At 35.0% G+C, this 22378-nt stretch overlaps 1 protein-coding gene across 1 annotated transcript in view; it reads left to right on the top strand.

The window, feature by feature from the left end:
* The window catches only part of Bmp5 (bone morphogenetic protein 5), a 141618-nt gene extending 120389 nt beyond the window's left edge, over positions 1 to 21229 (top strand). Inside the window, exons 4-7 of the mRNA XM_004868831.3 lie at positions 6451 to 6645; positions 14538 to 14614; positions 15952 to 16062; positions 19410 to 21229. Of these exons, the coding sequence (XP_004868888.1) occupies positions 6451 to 6645; positions 14538 to 14614; positions 15952 to 16062; positions 19410 to 19559 (533 nt within the window). The 3' untranslated portion in view covers positions 19560 to 21229. The remainder of the gene's footprint in view (positions 1 to 6450; positions 6646 to 14537; positions 14615 to 15951; positions 16063 to 19409) is intronic.
* The last annotated feature ends 1149 nt before the right edge of the window (positions 21230 to 22378 follow it).

Here is a 22378-nt window from a genome sequence, read left to right as displayed (position 1 = left end):
ATGAGTTTTCCTCTGTCATACAGTAAGAGGAATTGTTACCATTTTTTTAAGCACAGAGACCTGCAGCTCACAGTTCACATTGGTGTGTCAGGACAGGGATACCAATTACCAGTAAGCTCCTCGGAGGGCATGGCTGCAATGTGTGCTTTTGCCTTTACTTCTCAGCTGCAGAATCCTATGCTTGCTAACACATATTATCCCATTATCCCTCCTTTGCTTTTGAAATGTCTTAATAGTAATAATATTTGATATAAAGCAATTATTTTAAAGTGACACTTTTAAATGTCAATATAAGATTAAAACAGAAGATCCAGAAGAGGATTTGCATGCTAAACCTCATTTGTCAACCAAAACTTAGAATTAGCATGCAGAATCAGGTAAAAATATTATCTTGCACTCTAAAGTTCAAAAAGTAGTTTTAAAATGCCACTTAAGTGTGAGTTTCCAGTGTCACTGAAATAGTTTAAAATTCTACCTTTACTTGTTTTTATTTGAATTTCTAAGGCAGTGTAAACCATTTTAAAATTTCGGCAGGAATGTTAAATTGTGTTTGTGGTACTTCAAATGAGAACGCTTATGTCTGGAAGTACGTCTGTGTTTTTAGTATAAAACTAAAAACTGCAAATTTTTCATGATGGTACAACAAAGTTGAAATTTGTAGCTAGATTACAACAGATTTAATTGAAGCCTACAGTAAGTTAAAGTATATGTGGAATCTAAATACACAAAATTCTATTTTCCCTACATTCCTTAAAATCTGATATAAATATGATTTAGTCTCCATGTCAGGCAAAGAATCCCGAACATTTTAAATCATGTTTCCAAAAATGGTAAAATTCCAGTATAATTTAGAGGCACAGAATCTATAATTTAAGGAGTACTAGAATCAAATTTAACCATGGGTTGAAAATAAGGGAAGATCAAGTAGATATGTGAATAAGAAGTATAAACTGTTTCTAAGGAGTATCCATTAAGGATGCCACTACAAGTCTTTCTTGAAGGAAAAGTAATTCATACACAAGTGTTTTGGGTTAAATAGTCAGTTGCTGTAGGTTTATAGGAGGAAAAAACCAAACTGGATTTTATGCTAAGATTTCAGAGTGATATCAACGTTTAGCCTCTGATAAATCCTCAAATGAGTGTTTCTCAAACTGTATCTTAGAGGGGAACTAAATGCTTACATTTGGAGCCACTTGCCATATAATATCAACATGCATCTAAAGAGCTATTTTATGTCAGATTCTCCTTTAATAACTTTGTTTTCAAAGAAATAAACATTCTGAATGTCACATTTTCCAAAAGAAATGGTCTGAAATACAAAACCATGATTATGAGACAGACCTTTGATTTACCAGCTTACCGTCACTATTGCTACACCTCTGAAATAATGCCCATCATGTCCTTTGGCCAATTTGACTTTAATACGGTGCCCTTAGTACTCATACAAAAGCATAGAGGTAAGAGTGGCAGGACTGGAAGTCTTGAATCTCCAGCCTCAATTAGGACAAAATTTAGTAGATAGAGTTCCAGTCTCAAGTTCTGACTTGTGAACAAGTTCTCTTCTGGGAGAACATTCGTAAGTCAGATTTGTTCCTAAGTCTGACAAAGAAAATCTTACACACCTTTGACACAAATATACAATGTAAGGCATAAAAAAAAGTCTCCACATCACCACTGCTTTTCCTCTTGCTTCCAGACAGCCTGGGCTTTGATTGAGCACTGTATTACTGTACACTATTGCTCTATACAGTAAGCACACAGCAGCTCAACTGTGACACTGTCCCACAGACACATGAGCTACTGCCATGATTTGTCTACTTCCATGTAATGCATGGTCCATTTGAATCTGTGAAAGTTCACAACTTGAACATTCATAAGGACTTCTTTCTTAGTTCCTGTGTAAATAGAACAATCATTTCTTTAAAAGAAACCAACCCAACCCTATTTCTATTTGGACTATTTAGTAATATTGAGAAGTTATACATCTGTATATGTAAATTCAAATTTTCTTTCTCTTATCTTGGTGTCTATACAACTTTGAAGTGAAGACAATATAGGCAAGGTATGAATAGTTCAAAAGAAATCTTTTCATATGTAAACATTTAATGGACATTCTTTTTTTAATGCAAAAAGATCACACCTACTAGTATCAAACATTGAGTTCTTATAATATTTTCATTATCCCTTCACTTCATTATCCCTTGCACTTCGTTGTCCAAGCATTCCATTATATACCTGGGATAACTGGGCACACATCATATTCCTCTGGGACCAGCTGTCACCAGCGAGATCCCTAGAATGCTGCTATACTCTTCTCAGAAACTTTTCAATCTCTTCTTCACTTTGACCTCCATCCTTCCATTTGTGTGGCACAACACATTTAAGCATTGAACAACTCCCAGCAAACAGGCTTTTAGCTTCCTGTTTCACCACACCCATTTCAAATATCACTTCCCTGCCCTCTTCCTAATGTACAGCACCAAGACATGATGTTTTCCAGTGGAGTTGTCTGTGCTCTTGGGGACACTTCATCCCAAAAGTGGAACTGAATCTTGCTTTGGTACAATGTTTGTTAAAACTACCTTTGCCAGCACATTACTGCTCCCATGAGCTTCCAGTAGGCTGTTCCCCCTCTGAAGTCATTGCTAATGAAGAAGCTGATATGGAAGACAAATTTGGAGCTCATCTTGCTGCTGCCATTCTGATCCATTCTGGAACTACTCAGAGGCTACTTGTCTAATGTAGGGAGACTATTTCTCCAGCACTTGTGTCACACACTGGTAACCAAGTACTAAAGTAGTGCTCCTTTGTCCTGTCCATATTTCACACACTATAGGTCAAAAGATTTTATTAGATTTTTCTTTGATTTGATTTTAGGAATTCAAAATGCAACTATGCCAGAAAAAAACTGAATTACAGACTCAAAACTTACTGCTTCTTTGCACTCACTACCTGGGATATTGGTCTAAATCTATGCAGTAGGGCTTTACCATTTCCTTAAAGTGACTTGTTTCCTATGAAATACTCCACTCCTTATTTAAATATATACTTGTTAAATTAAATCCACTGGTGTTCCAGGTCTGCTTAGACAAATCTGAAGCTTCAGGTGACTAATCTGGGCTCAGTCTGGTATCCTTACCACCTTTTCATTTTAATGCTCCTTTCATCAACTTCCCCCTTTTCCCTACATTTGTATATTTAATGTTCTATCCACTATCTATCTATCTATCTATCTATCTATCTATCTATCTATCTATCTCATCTATCTATCTATCTAAACTAGAAACCACTCAAAAATAAGCACTGGCTTTGAAAAGTAAATTTATGGTGAAAGAGACATTATGTAGTTTTCCTAAATCAAAATGCAGTGGGTATTGTTCTGTAATTATATGTGTGTAATACCTAGAACATATTGAATATTTAATAATAAAATTCATAATGTTCAAATAAAGTCTTATGAAGAGTTCACTACTTTTAGTACATGAAATATAGTTTGGGTTCCTGTCAGCATTTTGAACAAAAAAAGAACTGGTCAGTCATTCAGAAGGTTTAGCCAGTGTAATCAGTGTCTGTGCATTGGGTCCGGAGGAGTGGGTTGTATAGTTAATGCTTGTATGATGTAGTTCAAGACCAAAGGTAACTGAGCAAGCAGTAACTTATGGAAACTTAATAGGCACCTCATTGCCAAAGTAAAAAGGAAACCAAAAGGAAACTTAATATTAAAAGTTATTTAAATGGAGTTCACAGTGATTCAAAGGGTACTTTGCTTCACATACAATATCTACCTTTGTAAAACCCAAGAAACCGTATTTGTAATGTACAAAACTCTTTACATCTTTCAGAACATAAATTTTTATACCAGTATTATTTCTCCATAGATAAAAATTAAAATGTTGAGTCTTTGGAATAAAAATCAAGGAAACCTTTTTGCCAACCAGGCGAAACTTGGAAGTTTGTGTTAAGTGTCTTTTTAACTATGAAAGGGTCAGTGTGTATTGTACTAAATGGAAAACTGATTTTTCTATATTCCATGTATGAACACCTTGCAGAAACTCAGTTCAGTATTAAAAAGTTCATATATTAAAAATGATTTCTGCAGTCATAAATGAACCTAGGTAAGAATTTAGTTTCTGTTAAATTAACACTTCATTAAAATTTCAAAATAAAAACTTCAACAAATACTTTTTTATGTTGTACTCCAAGGCAGAAAAAAATCAGAAATTTGAAGAACAGATTGCCAGTTATTCTATTCCATAACAGTTAAGTTTCTTGGTTCTTCCACCCACCCCCTCTTTCTTTCGCTTGCTCTCTGTCACTGGAAACATCTTAAACCAATTTCAAGTGCTACACCTGAATAAACATGTTGTAAAAGTGTTTATGTATTGAAGTGGGTCAGTTCAAGGTACGGTATTTGGCTGGAACTTCTAATTTCTCTTTTTACAGCAGAAGAGCTGCCAGAAGGAGGAAGTCTGAGCTGAATTAATACATTTGTTACAGTGGAAGTAGAATGGAAACTGCTCTGACCACAAATCAAACTGCCTCTTTCATTTATGCCAGTGATAGAGTTTTTAAAAGAAATATAGACTCTGGCATAGAGCCACTGTAAGTTTACACTTACTAGAGAAACCTATGGGCTTATTTGTTTAAGGTTTACTGCTTTGATTATTTGTAAGCGCTTTTCTGATAGGACTGAGCCTAGTGGTATTTGTGAGGCAGATGGGCATTTCAGTACTCGCATGAATCACAAATTTCCCCAGTATGCTGTAGAACAATTGTTGAGGACATGATGCTCCCTGAAGTGGTGCAGACTTTGTTTTTTAAACCAATATCTTCACATTTAAAGGACCTCTGTATCCATCCCTCCCAACAGCTGGGCAGTCTCACATGACACAGTCTCGTATTCTGAAGGTAGAAGGCCTCTGCACAATGCAAGTATGCACAAAAGTGTTTGTGTTGGCAAAATAAACTTTGTTAAGAGCAAGGGCTTATTTGCTAGAATGCCATCAATGCTGTTTCAGGGCTTTGTTTTCTTTTTCTTTCTTCTAAGATGGGTCAGGTCTTTTAACAGACTATTGCTCCACGGTCTTTACTAAATAAATATTTTAAGAAAACATGCACAGTTCTCAAGGGGCAAACCAGAGTCCATCATGTACATATTTCAAACCACATTATGTATTACTCTTACAGGCTTTGTAACTTCTGTATCTAGAGTAGTAACTTTGCATAAGTTCTGAGTAATTTTCAACTAAATTTACAACTTAAGGTTAAGCAGTTCACCCTCTTTGGGTGCTTTCCATGGAACCAGATATCAGTCAATGTTTTTTTTTGTGAATGTAGGTATAGTATATATAAAATGATATAATATACAGCCACATATTACTTAATATTTATTTGCATACAATATGCTATATATAATTTTCAGTGACAATTATTTTAAATTAGAAGAACCTAATAAAAGTGAATTATAAAAAGGAGAATAGTAATACCTAGCTGTTCTAGTATTTGTAGAATCATCTTAAATAATGCCTTGAAACCACTTAAAGCACTGCCTAGCAAGCACTCCAAACAAACCTGACATGGTTATGATATATGTATGATTATTACCATCCTTGTGGGATGATCATTAATGTCAATTTCCATTTCCCAGGCACCTTCACTTTGTATTCCACCCTAAACAGGCCTTGCTTGCACCTCTGTTCTCTGATATATAGCCATGTCCACCGGCTAATATGAGTTAAGTATAGCAGGCTATTGTAGATGCAAAGATGGATCTTCATGCTCACCTGGAAATTTTCCTTTTCTGAGAGACTCCACACTTTAAAATCAGAGATGGAGGAATTCTGAAATTTTAATGTTTATTTCAAAATACTCCATAGTGTGAATGAAACAGAGCTTAAAGCAAGCCTCTACCCTCAGTACGATCTTCCAAAATGACCTGTGAAGAACTCTAAGTAGAGCACAACTTTATATAGTTGGCCAGAGGAGAAGGCAGAAAGGCTAGGGGTGCTAATTAACTCTCACAAGTCTGAGATAGGCTGAGCAACGTAGAAACACCCTTCCAAACATTCAGCTTTTACCACTCAAAGAAATTTTGAGACACTTAATGGGTAAGAGTTAAATATGTTTGGAATTGTTATGTGACATGGGCATTTCCAGGCTGATGGGTGGTTCAACCTTTCCACTGCAGTATTCCTGACATTGAGGTGTGAGAAGATCCCAGAGAGTGACTGCAGCTAGATTTTCTCCTGATGGAGGAACAATGTAAACTGAAAAACTAAGGGTGGATAGTTGCCTATAATAGTAAACTTTATAAGATCTCGCCCTATGAGGAAAAGATTCTGATAATGTTTTAAACCTTTTCCCCTTCTCAAAGTATCCTTAGAATTCATTCACATGGTAAACTCTTGTCTGTTTTGTTCCTAAACTAAGTGCTTCTGTGTTATGTTCTAGGACGCAGTATCAATGTAAAATCTGCTGGTCTTGTAGGAAGACATGGGCCTCAGTCTAAACAGCCATTCATGGTGGCCTTCTTCAAGGCGAGTGAGGTACTCCTTCGATCTGTGAGAGCAGCCAACAAACGGAAAAATCAAAACCGCAATAAATCCAGCTCTCATCAGGACTCCTCTAAGATGTCCAGTGCTGGAGGTAAGACAAAAATGAGAATGGCAGTTGTACACAGAGTTATGGGATCATATGTTGCAAATCAAGTGGCTACAATAAATTTACCCTCTCTATATACCTTCGTTTGGTGTATTAAATCTTCTAATGATGTTTCCGGCATCCTCAGAATGTTTCATCAGTGAATCACTCAGTAATTCATTTTGAAATAAGTCTGACTTGCTTTCCTATGTTGAAAGATTCAGTTCAAATTAAAATCATGCAGGCAGTAATAAAATTATGAAATGGCTAGAACAACAAAGTCTGGCCAGAACTGAATGACACAACTCACTGAGCCAATGTCACCAGGGCCTCTGAAAGGTGAATAGTCTACCAGGTAAATTGTGCATAAAACCCTTTCTTTAGTTCTAATATGTGAACCATGGAGCTCAAATCCTTTCTGAAAATAGAAGTAGGATAGATCAATGAGAATCAAGGTAATATTTCTATTTCTATGGATTATTTTCAGAACCATTGTTTGGGTAACCTGCTCTGGGTTGAGTCTACACATGTATATATAAATTCTTTCAACAAAATGTTATAAATGCACAACTGATGTCAATGTACTTGGACTTTAATGGATTTTTTGATAGAAAAGAAGATAAAATTGCAATTAATCAGAAAGCATATAACTGCCAAAAACTGCAGTGAGTTAATCAGAGTATTTATATTGAGAAGGATCTTATTTAATCCAGGCTGCAAACAAGCTGTTTTTCAATGAAATTGATGGCTACATTCTTCTAAATATTATTTTTATCTATAAAACATAAATTAGAAAGGAGATTCTGATTCCAGAATATCCCAACTTAATACAACATGTTGTTTACTAGTGAAGTGTATGTCCTTCTATGTTAATGGCCAGCATGTGCAGGGTACTCCACCAGCACAGTGGATAAGATGATGCACAAAACAAATAGGACTCTGATGTGTGGAATTTCAGCAAATTAGAATTCTACTTTCAAATAGCCTTTAACATTATTCAAAATCTTCAGCTTTCTGAGTTTACTTGAAAATGACAAATAATCTAGCATTATTTATTATTCAAATATGTTTGGGGATTTAAATAAGAAGTAGACGATTATAAATAAAGCAAAAATATGTTCTTTCTTGTTTTTGTTTTTCGGAGATTTTTGCACCTGAGACCCCCACCAAAATGCTAAATGGATCCATTGAAGCCTTCCAGAAGTGTAGGTGCTAGAGAATCATGTTAGAAACAAACTCTTTTTGGTATATTTGGCAACAGAACCAGAAGGGAAGAATCCTACATCAAATTACATTCACGTAATTAAATGTTTAAAGTTATGTTTTAAAATTATTTTCTATCAGGCCGGTATGTAGCTCAGTGGCACAGCATCGGCCTGGCAAGCATGAGGTCCTGAGTTCAATCCCCAGAACCAAAAAAAGCCAAACAAACAAAAAAGTAAAATAATCTTCTATCAAAGACACTTAACCACTTTTTCTTTCAAAGTAAAAGATGATACTAGTGCTTATTACAAAACTATTTTGTAAAGATACTTGCAAGATACGTAGGTTGGTGAAAAGTTATAATTACTTAATATGAAGATGAAGAAAAATAACTTTCTAAGACCTTTTCTTCTTTGTAAATACTAGCCTTTCAAAGTTGTATGTTTTTCTTTTCATGTAGAATGACTCTGAATTCGGTTGGGATGTTTTTAATTTAATGTAGCAGACTGCATTAAGAAAAGGGCTTGGTGAACTTTGAATACTGAATAATTTTTGAGGAAATTACAAAGGGAAAAATATAAGTCTCATACTTATTATTAGATCTCATAGTTACTCTGGCAGAGGTGTTCCAGCAACTGAAATCATCAAAGTACTTTTCCCTGTTGGTTAACTCTATTTATCTTTTCCTTCTGACCACAAGTAACAAATGTACTTCTGTAACCATAGATGAATAAAACACATGGAGCAAAATCATGTAACTTTTCACCAGTTTCCTAACACCATTTAGAGTAAGAAATTTTTCTAATATAAACCAATATTTTCTTTTTCAAAGTTTGTCATTGGCATCTGTTTCTGTGAAATACGTGGTAGATGGTTTTGGAGCATGTTCATATTTTGATAATAAAAAGAAAAAAGTAGCTGGTTTGTGTCTCTGAGACTTAACCTTTCAATAGGTAGTAATCAAGCAGACTGGGAAAAGCCTCCTAGGATTTGGCTTAAAAGACAGGGCTTTAAGAAAAAGGAATGCTAATATAAACAGAAAATTCGATACTTAGACTTGAAATGCCAGGGAAATTTTAAAATTATCTAAATATAAATAATAAATTCTATAATAGTACTATGCTTTTACAATAGAATGCTGTGTAAAGTGCCCTGCTAAGAGGAGGTGAAAGGGAAGGTGGTTAGAGAGAGCTGTGTTAGGTGTTTGCCTGATTTTTTTTTTATTTTTTGCAAAGCCCACCATCTAATGTGGAAAGTGTCAAATAGAGCAAGAGGCAGGAGAACTGAAATCCACGTCGTTCTTGCCATCTTCATCCTATTTCTTTCCCATTTCAAAGATCCCTGCCTTCTGACTTCCCAAGGTCCTTTTCTCCTTGGTTCTCCTATGGGAGAGCCCTAAACAGTGTGCAGCACAAAGTAGGGGCCTGCAGATCCTTGTGGAATAAGTTGCTGTGCTGATACCACACAGAAATTACCTCCTTCTTTTCAGTGAATGTGCATAGAGCCACTGCTCCCAGTTTTTCTGTAGACGCTGCCCATCATCTGGTTTTTGGCAAGAAGCTTGAGCAGGCACATTGTGGGAGGTACTGTGTATTTCATACCGGGGTTGCACAGTGGATATTTCTTCCAAATTTCTTTATGTCAGAGAAAGAGATCAAGGCAAAGCTACATTGTAAGCTTACCACTCTTTTAAGACATAAAGACACTGGTAAGGAGAATTTTTTTAAAGAACCATGATGTTGTTCTAAGAGCTACACCAAAAGCTAAATGACAGAGTATTAAGAATCTAGAAGAACAAGAAAAATGGCAAGTCTTGGCTCACTGAAGAAATGTTACCAAGGACTTCTGTGCCTTGCTCAGTAGTACAGATCTCTGAAAATGGATGCAATCATGTGGTGGCCCTGCCTAAATCGATGGCAGCTTCTCAGGGTAAGACTTTCATATAGTTAACCAAACTGAAACATATTCTCAGCTTATTTTCAACTCTGATAGGCATATCTCTTGCCTCGAATAGCCACAGATATTCATCAAAATAAGAAAATAGAAAAAAGTAGAGTTAACTGGAAATACTTTTTCAAAAAATTTTTGTAACAGAATTAATATACGCTTTTAGTATTTTAAAATAATAAAATCAGAAACTTTTCCTTTGTTCACCTAATCCTATATTACCCCCACACACTGATATCAACATGATACATGTACTTCTAAACTTTTCTTTCCATATGTACATTTCCTTTGAGATAATATATTTTTGTTTGTTTGTTTATTTGTTTGTTTTTGATACTGGGGATCTTGCACTTGCAAGGCAGGCCCCGGAACCACTGAGCTAAATCCCTGGCCTTGAGATAATATATTTTTGTTGTCCATATTTAATTACATAAATTACATCTTTTTATGTGTTTTTAAAAGTGTCTTAGTCATCTTTTAAATACAGTGATCTTATTCTTTTTAAATGTTGCAGCATTTTTAATAACCCTAGAATGAGTTTAATCATGTCATACCTAACAAACATTTTGGTCATTTCCAAACTGAGCCTCTGGAAATCAATACTATATTGTAAACCCTGCTATACTGGTATTACAAAGGTGAAAATGTTTCTAATCCAAGTGATTTGCATAGAAACTAACATTAATTGCCAATATTTATTCCTTGAATCATGCAAAATTTTAGAAGCCTCGCCTAAAACAATTATTTTGGTGCATTCAGTATAGAGTTAGCTAGTTCTACTTGTACCTTTAGTTATCTATTATCTATGTATCACTTAATACTAGACACACAACTTTCTGTTATGTAATTTTGGATAAGAAAGATATCAAGTACTTACCTGAGAAAGAATAGACATTTTCCAAAAATGGAGGGCTGACTGAAACCAGTTAAAACTGATATACACAATTATAGGACCATGTATCAATGTTGACTGACTGGTGTACACATGGAAATTATGCATAGGTGAAATCATAAGGAATGAAAGTTACAGTTAGAAGTGTAGGAAGAAAGATGTAGGAGGCATTATCATAGGTTTCAAAATGACCAGAAGAAAACGTTGAGAAAGTATGATGTAACCAAGAGTGCAAAGAACTTCTAGTGGGCTCTTTAGAACACTGAAAAGGGTCAAATAATAGGGCCTTATGGATCTATTTAATGTAGAATCTGAGGAGAAAAAAAAGAAAATCAAGAAATTTAATACATTTTCTGTCATTGGCCACTAAGCGAGCAATGATCTTATTAATAAAAAAGTGTAAGCGTTAAAACAATGTGAAGGCAGGGAATGTGGCTCAGCAGCACAGTGCCTGCCTGGCAAGTGCAAGGCCCTGAGTTTGATTCCAGGTCCCCCAAAAATAATGTGAGATTAGAAGTAGAAACTGTGTAGGACTCAGCTGGGAAATTTCCACTTAGAAATCTCTAGCAGGCAATTGGAAAACAAAGCTTGTGGCTAAGTTTTTATGTCAATGGGCTCCAAAGTGAAGATATTCATTGGGTCATTCACCTGATGCTTCACTAGTAGAATGAAGGAAATGCACTAGATAGCTGTTGTTTTCAGGTGTCTGTTTTGTGTCACAGATTGGTACCCAGACAAACATAGATATCCCTATGCAAACAATCACAGCAATTCCAGAAATTGTGTGTACATTCAAGTGGATGATTTTTAGGGTGTGGATATGGAAAGTAGTGAGTAGTAATCGTATTTTTAGAGCCCTTATCTTTAGATGAGATTGTTATTGGTTTCGGAGTTTATTGAAAATTTCCTTACCCCCAAGGCTATATCCAGTTTCATTATATAATAGTCTATTGTAACACCAGTCCTGCTTCTTTGTTTTTTATCTCTTATACTTTCATTCATCATTTTCCATTTTACATGAGTAAATAAAGTCTTCTGGTCTTGTGGTGTATGTACGTCCTTTACTTGCTTTTCCTTTGGGAATTAAGAGTGAGAAATTTAACAATCTCTTGCTTTGAAGCAGAGGTAACACACCACATTTATCTAATATAAGTTGTTATCATTCTTAAATGTTAAATTCTATTTTAGATTGTCCTATCTAGCTATCTATTCATCATATCTCCTAAAGAACTGCTACTTTGAAACCAATGTTGGTACAAGGAGGTTTTTTTATTTTTTTATTTTTCACTTGTTTGTCTGTTGTCCTCTTCATGGCTAGGTTAGCCTGTTTATTTAGGAAATGGGGTGAACACCACTGAAAGTCTCTGGAGAGCTCAATTTTTTTTTAAAAAAAACAATCTTTTATGCCTATATAGTTTGGGGGGGGTTCATATTTTTTTCCAAGATAAAATGATAGATTTAAATTAAAGTAGCCAGGCACAGTGGCACATGCTTGGAATCCTAGCACTCTGGGAGGCTGAGGCAGGAGGACCTAAGTCTGAGTCTAGCTTGAGCATTGTAGTGATTTAGGGAGACCTGTCAAAAAAATTAATTAGAAAGAATAAATTTACAGTTTCTCAAAACTGACTGTAAAGGTATTTGTATAAAATATTTAACAACATGATCAATATTTCAAAATTGTTTTCCTAGTGTTACAAGACAGAACCCAGAAGTGCTGTATTCATAGCACCTGCATGATGGTCGAGGCATGTTAGCATCCTTTGTCTTGTGTTGACAGTGGCACCAGAACATTTCAATAATTTCTGGGATGACTTCATCTGTAGACTGGTTCATCAACTGTAGAATTATAGCCATTTCATTTTAATCTCCCCAGGGCTGACGATACCTTTTTGAAGGTATCAATCCAATCCCCTTGCCTACTCCCCCAGGTTATTCTGTGAGCAGTTCTTAGGAAACCTACCAATCTTTGCTGGCTAGGGTACAATATCAATTCCACTCAGCATCCATTAGTTTTTATTTCTGATGGAGGAAGCACATGGTCCTAAAGCTCTATGAAATCAGACTCTTGGAAGCAGATTCTGTCATAAATTTCATTGCTTCCTTCCCTATGTGATGTTACAGTATATACATAGCCGGCATGCCAGCTACATTGATGGAACAGATATACGAGGATCTTTAAGTTTTATTTTCTTTTTAAAAAATAAGCATGGAATTGAAATAACTATACATGTACTTTATGATACATATAAAGTCAGTTTTTTGTACTCTTACTGAGATTACAGGGGAGGTTTTCCTAAAGAACAAGAGTACCAAGTGTCCCCTAATTTTCCCCTCTATTATCCATTATTACTTCTGATTTGTTCTAATTGTACAGTAGGAATGACGGATCTAGAATTAGGAAAAATCCTCTTGCATTCTAAATTTAAGGATTATCTGTTTTGTACAGTATTATTAGACAAATATTTGTTTGAAGTAACTGAACAGATAGTTACATGACCTTGTAAGAGGGACCCCTTTGCCCTGTGATATATCTATATATCAAATCGTTTGTGGAGCACGATGAGAAATTTGTTCATAATTCCTCCACTGTTTACTGAAGGCCTGTGGTGTGCAGTGTACTCTTCCTGACCCTTGAGCCACATCAGTGAACAAAGGAGACAAAAGTCTTACTGTGGAGAGGCTCACATTTGGGGAGAGGAAACAGACAAGAATCAATGCATGTAATAAATTAGTAAATGGCGTGGCATTTCAAAAAGTGATAAGTGAAATGAAAAAGAAAAGAACAAGATAAGAGAAATCAAGACTACTGCAATGTTAAATAGGGTAGTCAGGGAAAGCCTCCATGGGAAGAGAAGATCATGATTGAGAAGCTGGAGGAATTAGGCATTCCAGAGAAGAATGTTTCAGGGAGTAAGAGTCAAGGCTCTAAGGTAAGGCCAAGTTCAACTCTGAGTGTAACAACAAGGAAGTGTCATAGCTGGAGCAAGGAGAAAAGAAAAAGAGGAAGGTAACAGGAGTGAACCATGCAAAGACAGTAAACGCTGTGAGGACACCTAGTGCTATGGCAGACACCACAGGACTTCTTACTGCTTTGCTGTAGGCAAGCAAGTGCCCCAGCAGGGAGAAGAGCATTGAGAATGCCACAGTAATCTGGGCTAGAGATGAGGGTGGATGGGGCCAGGAGCAATGATGGAGGTGGTGAGAGTGGGTCGATGTTGGATCTGTTTGGAAGTATACATGAGGTATCTTGATAGATTGGATGGGAGAGTGGAAGAAAATTATTTTGACTCCCAGCTTTTTGGTTTTATTCTTGGTCTCTTGCCTAGACAATATTGGCATCAGCCAAGGATGGAGAAATGTGGAGGTGGAAAGGTTTTTGAGGGATGATCAGAAGCTCAGCTTGAGGTATCTTGAGTTTGTGATGTTTATTAAAATAGAATCAACTAAGTAAGAACCCAACACCTGCCTCATGGAAGGTGATAAAAAATATTTATGAACATTCACTATCTATGAATATATTAAGAACCATGTAGTGTGCTGAATTAATGAATGAACATAGATTGAACAGCTAGTTCTCACTGAGTGGCAGGCACCAGGCTGTGCCCTGTTGAGCAGTGGTAACAGAGTCCCTGTCAGAATTTCATAAGGCAAATGGCCCTGTCTACACTTCACCACAAGTGATAAGACTGAAATCCATATGGCCAGTATGTGGCTCTAGCATTAAGATTCAAACTCATGTTTCAGGTCTTTGGACTATGACCCCTTTGAAAACTCTTATCAGAGATATCATTAAACAAATATTCTACATCTGATATGCTTTTGTTTGTTTAAATTGTGATTTTTTAAAAATCTTCAGATTATAATACAAGTGAACAAAAACAAGCCTGCAAAAAGCATGAACTCTATGTAAGTTTCCGGGATCTGGGATGGCAGGTAAGAATTTTCAGTCATCTCAAGTGTTGTTTTTGTGGTTTATTGTAAATCCATACTAAGTCATAATCACATAATTTTGTTATAATTTTTCCAGGAAAATAGTCAATCAGTTTTGAATGGCTATCAGTATGTGGCTTATTTATATCATTTTCATTTCTCTACTACAGTAAGTTTTACAGACAAAAACAGCTCTCTGAAGAAGAAATAAAACTGTGTCATCTAGAAAGTGAAATAAAAACATACTGTCATTTAAATATCACAAACTTTTAATTTTATTGCAAATATAAGATTTTAATTCAGTCTAATACAAGCAAGTCTATTAGCCCTTTTGGAGCTTTTTCTAGAAAAAGGAACTGTCAACACTAATGTTTCTTTCATGAGATAAATGTACAAAAACAATGTCTTCTCTCAAAAATCATAACTTTACCTCACAAATAAGTTCAGCAAGAATACTTAACCAAAATAGTTTTTAATGGCTCTATGTGAGGACAGTTTAAAATGAAGTTTTTTGATTTCTTCTAGTATCCTATTACAATGGATGCTCAATATATGACCTATCTTATTGAGAAATAATATTAAAATGTAGGGCCGGGGAATTAGCTTAGTGGTTCTCCCACCTCTTTGCAAGTGCAAGATCCCGAGTTCGATTCCTGGTACCAAAAAAAAAATGTAAATATCTTTTAAAATTTTAATATATTTTCAATATACATAAGGCAGTAATATATTTATATGAATTTTATTTCTCTTGGGGGAAAAGCTGGGGCAATCATGCATGTAACAAATTTTCAGCTTCCTAAAATTTTTCATGTGCAATTTTCTGGAATTCGCTCCAATTCATTTCTTCTACAGAGACCCTAATAATAGATGAATGAAAAGAAAAACAGCACATGGAACTAATATTAAAGCTATAGGAGGTTGTAAGACTTCTAAAACCAACAATGAGTTATTAAGAAGCAGAGAGAATTATCTCAATTAAATTTATGCTCCTTGCCCTTTCTGGTTCACTTGAACTTTCCAGAGTTCATCACTTCCTGTGTGAATAACACATAGAATGCTATTTCATGATTATGGTTTAATCTATGAATACATACATGCATTAATGCATACTACAAATATCTTACATAGCAACCTCTTGAAAGAAATTAGGGAAGACAATTCTTGTGAAAATAGTTACTTGTAAACTTTGACTTAATATTACAGGGTGGGGGGGAACTGTCCTATTAGAATAATAGTTGGCCCATGGGAAACTTACTCAGATGAGACATATTTGAGTATTCCTTAGGAATTGTTTTAATTTTCATTTAAATGATATATTTTTTTCTTTTTGTGCATTTTAGGACTGGATTATAGCACCAGAAGGATATGCTGCATTTTATTGTGATGGAGAATGTTCTTTTCCACTTAATGCCCATATGAATGCCACCAACCATGCCATTGTTCAGACTCTGGTATGCTTTATTTTTGTAGGTTTCAAAATGGGTTGCAATATAAGCACTGTATGATGCTGTTTTACAGAAAAACATCCATTTACAATTATCAATGTGTTATCTTTTCTTCTCAAACTGCTGGTTACTTTTTATAGCTATGATGAGGTAACAATTGTGGGTATAGTCAGGAAATTCAAGCTGGCTGAAAGAGCAATCCTGAGTCCAGAATGGGGAAGGATTCAGCTAGGAAAATTGGAGTAATCATGTTCTTCACTACACAGTGTGATCAAACAGGCAGACTCCTATAGGCTATTTTTAACCTAGCAATTCATTAGGAATCATTGCAAAAATATTGACTAATATCTGTGATGAATTTCATCTGAGGGTTCTTGCTCAAATTAAGAAAGTTTTACAACATATTTTGGTATCACAAAAGTTGTTCAATGTAGTATATAAGCAGGAGGGAAATTTTCTATGTATTGATTACTTCCTTTCCTTCACTCTCTCCTTTTCCTCCTCTCTCCTCTTCCTCTTTTCTTTCAGTGATCTTTAACATGAAAATGATCTTTCCTTTTCTCTACTCCCAGGAGTTAAGAAGTCATTAAGTCTCTTTTGTGAACAAGGTATTAATAAGTTGATTTGATTGTCTCTGATTGTACTGTATCTAAAGAAGATTTTTTAAAAAACCCATTTGAGAGTCTGACGTATCTCAGGGTGTGTGACATGTTGATGTGGCAGAGGGACAGCCCCCTGGGAGAGTAAGTAAGAGGCCCTTAGAAAGTATAAAAGACCATGTGATATCATTCCCAACTTAATGTTTGGGTTACTAGGAAAATTTTATCTTCATGTGCTGAGGAGGAAAAGGAGGGAATACATTATTTTAGAATCAAACTTAATGATAAAAGTATAGTTGCTTGATGAATGGCAAGCAGTAAGGGAGCAGTGAATATTAGAAAACGCTGTCTTTTGGGTGAGACTTTTTATGACCTCCTTATCAAAATTATAGTACTTTTAGAATTTGTGAGATTTTTATTTTATAGAATGTTGCTTTTCCCCCACAATTAATTTAAAAGTAATTAAATTAAAATTAAACAGATGGAAGAAGGATTACTTTATTTGGAAGGACATAAGAATACCTCTTCCATCTGCTTAAATTTTAAATTAATTTGATATATATATATGAAATAGTTGAGTGATATTTTACTGTAATCTTTATTAACTTCATAAGATTCTACAGAATAAATGAGCACAAAAATGCAATATAACAATTAGGACATGTCTATTATCAAAAACTTTGGAAATAACCTTCATATTGGGAAAAACAGAAAGATAAAGCAAATTTGGGTCATCATTTGTACCCTAACCTACTTTAGCACCATATGCAAGGTAGAAATTCAGAGGTGGATTTTAAAGTTTGATATGCCTTCACCTTTGCTGTCTGTAAATATAAACACTTCTCTATGCCGGAGAGCCTTTCTAGGAGAAAGAGATAGTAGGTAGACTGTGAAAGTGTAGTGTTACACTCATGCTTCCATGCGGAGATAGACAGCAATGCTGCTCTCTCATCTTTTGGAGGGAACTCACCATGATTATCTTTCTCAATGGCCACAGAGGAACAACTCTTACTGGCTTATAAAGTAGTGTCACATAATTTCTCAGAAAATGCTTTGCCTCTTTTTGTTCCAGTGATTAAGAATGCAGAATTTCACTTCCATAGATATACATCTAAGGTATCAAAGGTGTCCCCAGGGCAAGCCATGCTTACTTATTGGCAAAGACCTTTTGTCAAATATTCCCCCTTTCTCTCACTTTTCCTTTTTTCTTACAAATATATGATTACATACTGTCAGCTCTTAGGGCTGTAGTCTACAAGGGAGCATTGAAACACAAACATTTAAGAAAGTCTGACATTAACTTGGAAGAAAACCTTGCTCTGCATCACTGCCTTGAGATGTAGAACATAAGTCATTGCAAAACTCAAGTGTACATGGGAAGTTTGATTTTTTTCCCCTGGTGTTGTGTATGCTCTACGTTTGTTCTGTGAAGAACATGAAACAAGAAGATAGGTATATTTATTGTTAAAATAAAGCATGTTTGTGACTAATACATTTGAGAAATCATTCAAGGACAATCCATTTTCTCAGAGCGACTGCAACGTGAGGCTGCCAAGGCCATTGAAACTTAGGGATCATCAATTATGTATGTGTGGGTCACAGAAGATAAAGCTGATGAGGAACACAAGCTGCATCTGAAATTTGTAGAAATTATTCAGTTTTTAGTTTTGTGCAGTCTTAGGAAATTTCAAGCTCACGTCAGCTCGCCTCATTTTCCTCTGGTTTTTTGTCAAAATTCAGGGCTCCTATATCATTTCAGCCAGGACACTGCAGCCAAAATGCCAAGAGGCTGTATTTGCCTTTTGTAGTTCCCTTAAAACTCATCAGTGGGATTTCCCATAAACTCCTCTGGGAGGCAGGGCTAGAGTAGGTGGCTGGGGAAGGGGAGACCCATACTGTGGCTCCTTGCCCAGTCATTGCAACTCAGAGGCAGACTTCCAGTCTGATCAGAATGAACATCAACACTTTGTTTTAGCATTTTGCTTTTTATGTACGGCCACCTTTTTTAGGCTGTTGGAAGGATGGATATTCAATTTATGTAATCTTGCCCTTTTGCTTCTGAACTAATTTTACTTGCTTTTGGCAACTCATCTAGGGAATGGGCAGGGGAGAGAGAATGTAAAATGATACTAAACTTTAGCCAGTCTGGTAAAACAAACAAACAAACAAACAAACAACCACTTTGGAGAAGATTTGAAGTCATTTTTAAAAACAAGCACTGGCTTTGATCTGCATTTTATTTCATTATAATTGTTATACTTCCTTCACCATGGAAAATTAAAAGTTGGCATAACATTGATGATTTATCATGTAATTATTCTTTTAGAAATAATCCAGAGATCTAAATATTTCTACAATCCTACTGTGTCTTTTTGATTTGCAATTATAACTTCTGTATTTCTTACCACATAAATAAATATCATTTCAACCAAAAGCAACTTTGATAGCTAACATGTTTTTCCCTAGGAAAATTTCCATCGAATAATCCATAAAGATTTTTGCTTCTTTGATGGACAACTTTTTGAGCCCCCAACATGTAAATAAAACTAGTGACTTGATTATTGGCGTCCTTGCTTAGGAATACACCCTCCTCATCAGTACCAACTCACCCCATGGAACATAAATAGGAGTAGGGTTGTCAGACTAAAGTTTCCCCTGGTTGTGTGTGATATAAAGCAAGCATATTATTTTATAAATATAAACAAGATCTTTGTGTACCCTATTTCTTAAAATACATTGTTTTCCCCCCCCTAGGTTCATCTGATGTTTCCAGACCATGTACCAAAGCCTTGCTGTGCTCCAACCAAATTAAATGCCATCTCCGTTCTGTACTTTGATGACAGCTCCAATGTTATTTTGAAAAAATATAGAAATATGGTCGTGCGCTCATGTGGTTGCCATTGATATTAAACAATTGTGGTAATAACAAAAAGATTTGTATTAAGGTTTATGACTGCAATAAAGAGCAGACAAAAGAGGAATTTCCTAAATTAGTTTGAATCATTTCATCTTTCTTCATATGTATAATATAATATGTATATAGTCATTTCTATTTATTTAAAGTATATATCCTCCTTTGCAGATGTCTTATCCGTAAATTCTATTTTTAGTTCACTATACTATACAATATATCACTCAGTCTAAGTTTCAATGGAATATACTGAGTCCAGTTTTATTGTTTCAACATTTTTCCAGTACAATTTTTATATAATTTTCTGAGACTAAACAGAATCCCTTTGACTATTTAATATTGTTGAAGGAAATTGAATACATTTGGTGATATTGTGCCAATGAAAACTATGATAGGATACTTATTTAGAAATAAAACTTAAAAAAAATAACCCAAACAAAAAAATGCTTGGATAAACACAATTTTTCTTTCAGAGTTTCTGCTTCATTAGATAAAGTAAAATGTTGAACTTGATTTGACTAAATAACTGGTAGGCAGGACATAGAACCTGAAAGATTACACATAATTGTTATAACTGTTTGCTTTATGAGTTAGTGTAACTGTAAGGGTATATTCCTTCTTGGCTTGTGGACTGAAGATTTTACAAGGAGCTCAAAGCTTTAGGAATTCTATGGAGACAGGCTTGAGCCCATGTCTGTAACTTTCCAAGTTAACACTAAAAAATTGTAGTACAACCTTCTTGCCTCAAGTAAATCATGCATGTCTGCCATTATCTAGAACACTACTGCTGCAGATTTATTTTTCAGATTCAAAAACTTCGTCCAAAATAAAGAAACATTTACATGTGCTCATTTCCCTCTCCACAGAGTCCCTGCATGTGTCAAATGTGCCGGAACTAGAGGGTGCAGACAGAGCCAGTTTCTTTGCTTTCTTTTTAACTGAGTTTGCTGATTGATGTGATGCAAGGGATTTTATTTTGGGGTAAAAGTACTGAAACTAAACTGAAGGAAGTTACCGAAAATCAATCCCAGAATGGCTTTGACAGAAATGCCATTTGAAAAGAACAACTGAGATCCATTTTTCATGTTTGTGAGAATGAGCTCAATGAAAACCTTACTCTGTAAAGGGATTTTGTAAACCTTCCTCCAAGCACAAATAACTCCAAATGGGAAGGGTCTCTTGTGTTTGTGTGCATAAGTGTTCTTCCCTCTGAAACTAATTTATTTTCTTTCTGTGTTGAAATGCCTTCTGAAGTTTTTCTTGAACATGCACTGACTTTCTGAAGAATGACCTTTAAGTTAATTAGTTGCTATTTATGGTAATTCCATGATTAAACTTAATCACCATTCATTTAAAATATTCAGAAATTACCATTTAATAATTGTCCTTTTGGATCTTTCAAACAAAATTTACATCAGCAAATGATTCAAAATCATTATGGTTTGCTTATAATTCAGGTATTTACAATACTGTTTTAAATACAGCCTATCTTATATAAAATATGACATTAACTATATTGGGGGTACATTAAATAATATATTTTCAATTAATAGTGTCCTATTGTGAGAATAAGAAATAGAAGTCTATAATATTATTCTTTAAATGTGCTGTTTAAATGTATTTCTATATTTTAAAATATATTAAACTTGTGATGCTAGTTTCTATTGTGCTTCTTGATTTGGTTCTTTATTTTATTTTTTTTTTTTTTTGTGCCGGGGATCAAACTCGGGACCTTGCGCTTGCGAGGCAGGCGCCGGAACCACTGAGCTAAATCCCCGGGCCGATTTGGTTCTTTATTTAAGAGAGATATAAAATGTAACTACATCATAAAATTTAGAATATAAAAATATTTATCAGATGTAAAATGTCTCTAAATTACTACATGATTCAGGATGTTGTTTTCAATTACCAAACCTGTTTTCTTATATTTTTATAGTTGACTCATTATTAAATGAACAAAGCACCAGTCCATGAATTATAGAATTTTTAATCTGTTCAAACAACTAAGAAATATGAAAAATGGGTGGGGGGGAATTAGGATGCAAAAACACTTCATTTATTCTTTTTCATATTACAAGGCAGAAATTTATTTATGTGATCTTTACAGTTCTGGGAATTGAACCCAGGGCCTTTGCACTGAGCTACATCCCCACCCCTTTAAAAAAAAAATGTTTGAGAGAGGTCTAGTTAAGTCACTAAGTAGTCCAAGGTGGGCTCTAACTTTTGATCCTCCTGCCTCAGTATCCAAAGTGCTGGGATTACAGGCATGCACCATTATGTCCAGCTTGCCATACTATTTTAGGGAGGAGGGTGGTGGAGGAAAAGACATAAAGAACATCAGTATTTATGCATTTTCTGAAGATATGTATATAAATATAGATAGACACACACATTATTCTCAAATAAATACTGTATTATAGTAAAATCTTAGTATTAACTTGGTAATACTTAAAGTATTAGTAGAAATCAGAAAACAGCCTATTTTAACAAGGTATAATTTTTCTTTTTAACTGGGTAATGTGCTGGTCTCTTGTTTGATTGTGTATATTTAAATGTTTTTTCTTTTTACATGTATTTTGTTATATAAATTGGCCCTTATACATTTTTGGAGCAGAAGAGCATAAATCATAAATACTCATAATGTTAAAACTAAGACAAAAATAGCCAACATTGAACTGGAGAAAACAGAAACAAAATCCAAAAATTTTTTTCTCAACTAAAGGACTGTCACTTTATAATGCTTGTATCACTATCATTGCATCTGAACCAGAGACTACTGGCTACTTTATGGTCTGGCAAATATCATCTCTCA

Source organism: Heterocephalus glaber, unplaced genomic scaffold (assembly GCF_053883595.1).
Source record: "Heterocephalus glaber isolate CG9 unplaced genomic scaffold, H.glaber_assembly_v1.0 deba00001610, whole genome shotgun sequence".
Taxonomy (NCBI): Eukaryota; Metazoa; Chordata; class Mammalia; order Rodentia; family Bathyergidae; genus Heterocephalus; species Heterocephalus glaber.
This window is presented reverse-complemented; position numbering and strand designations above follow the sequence as displayed.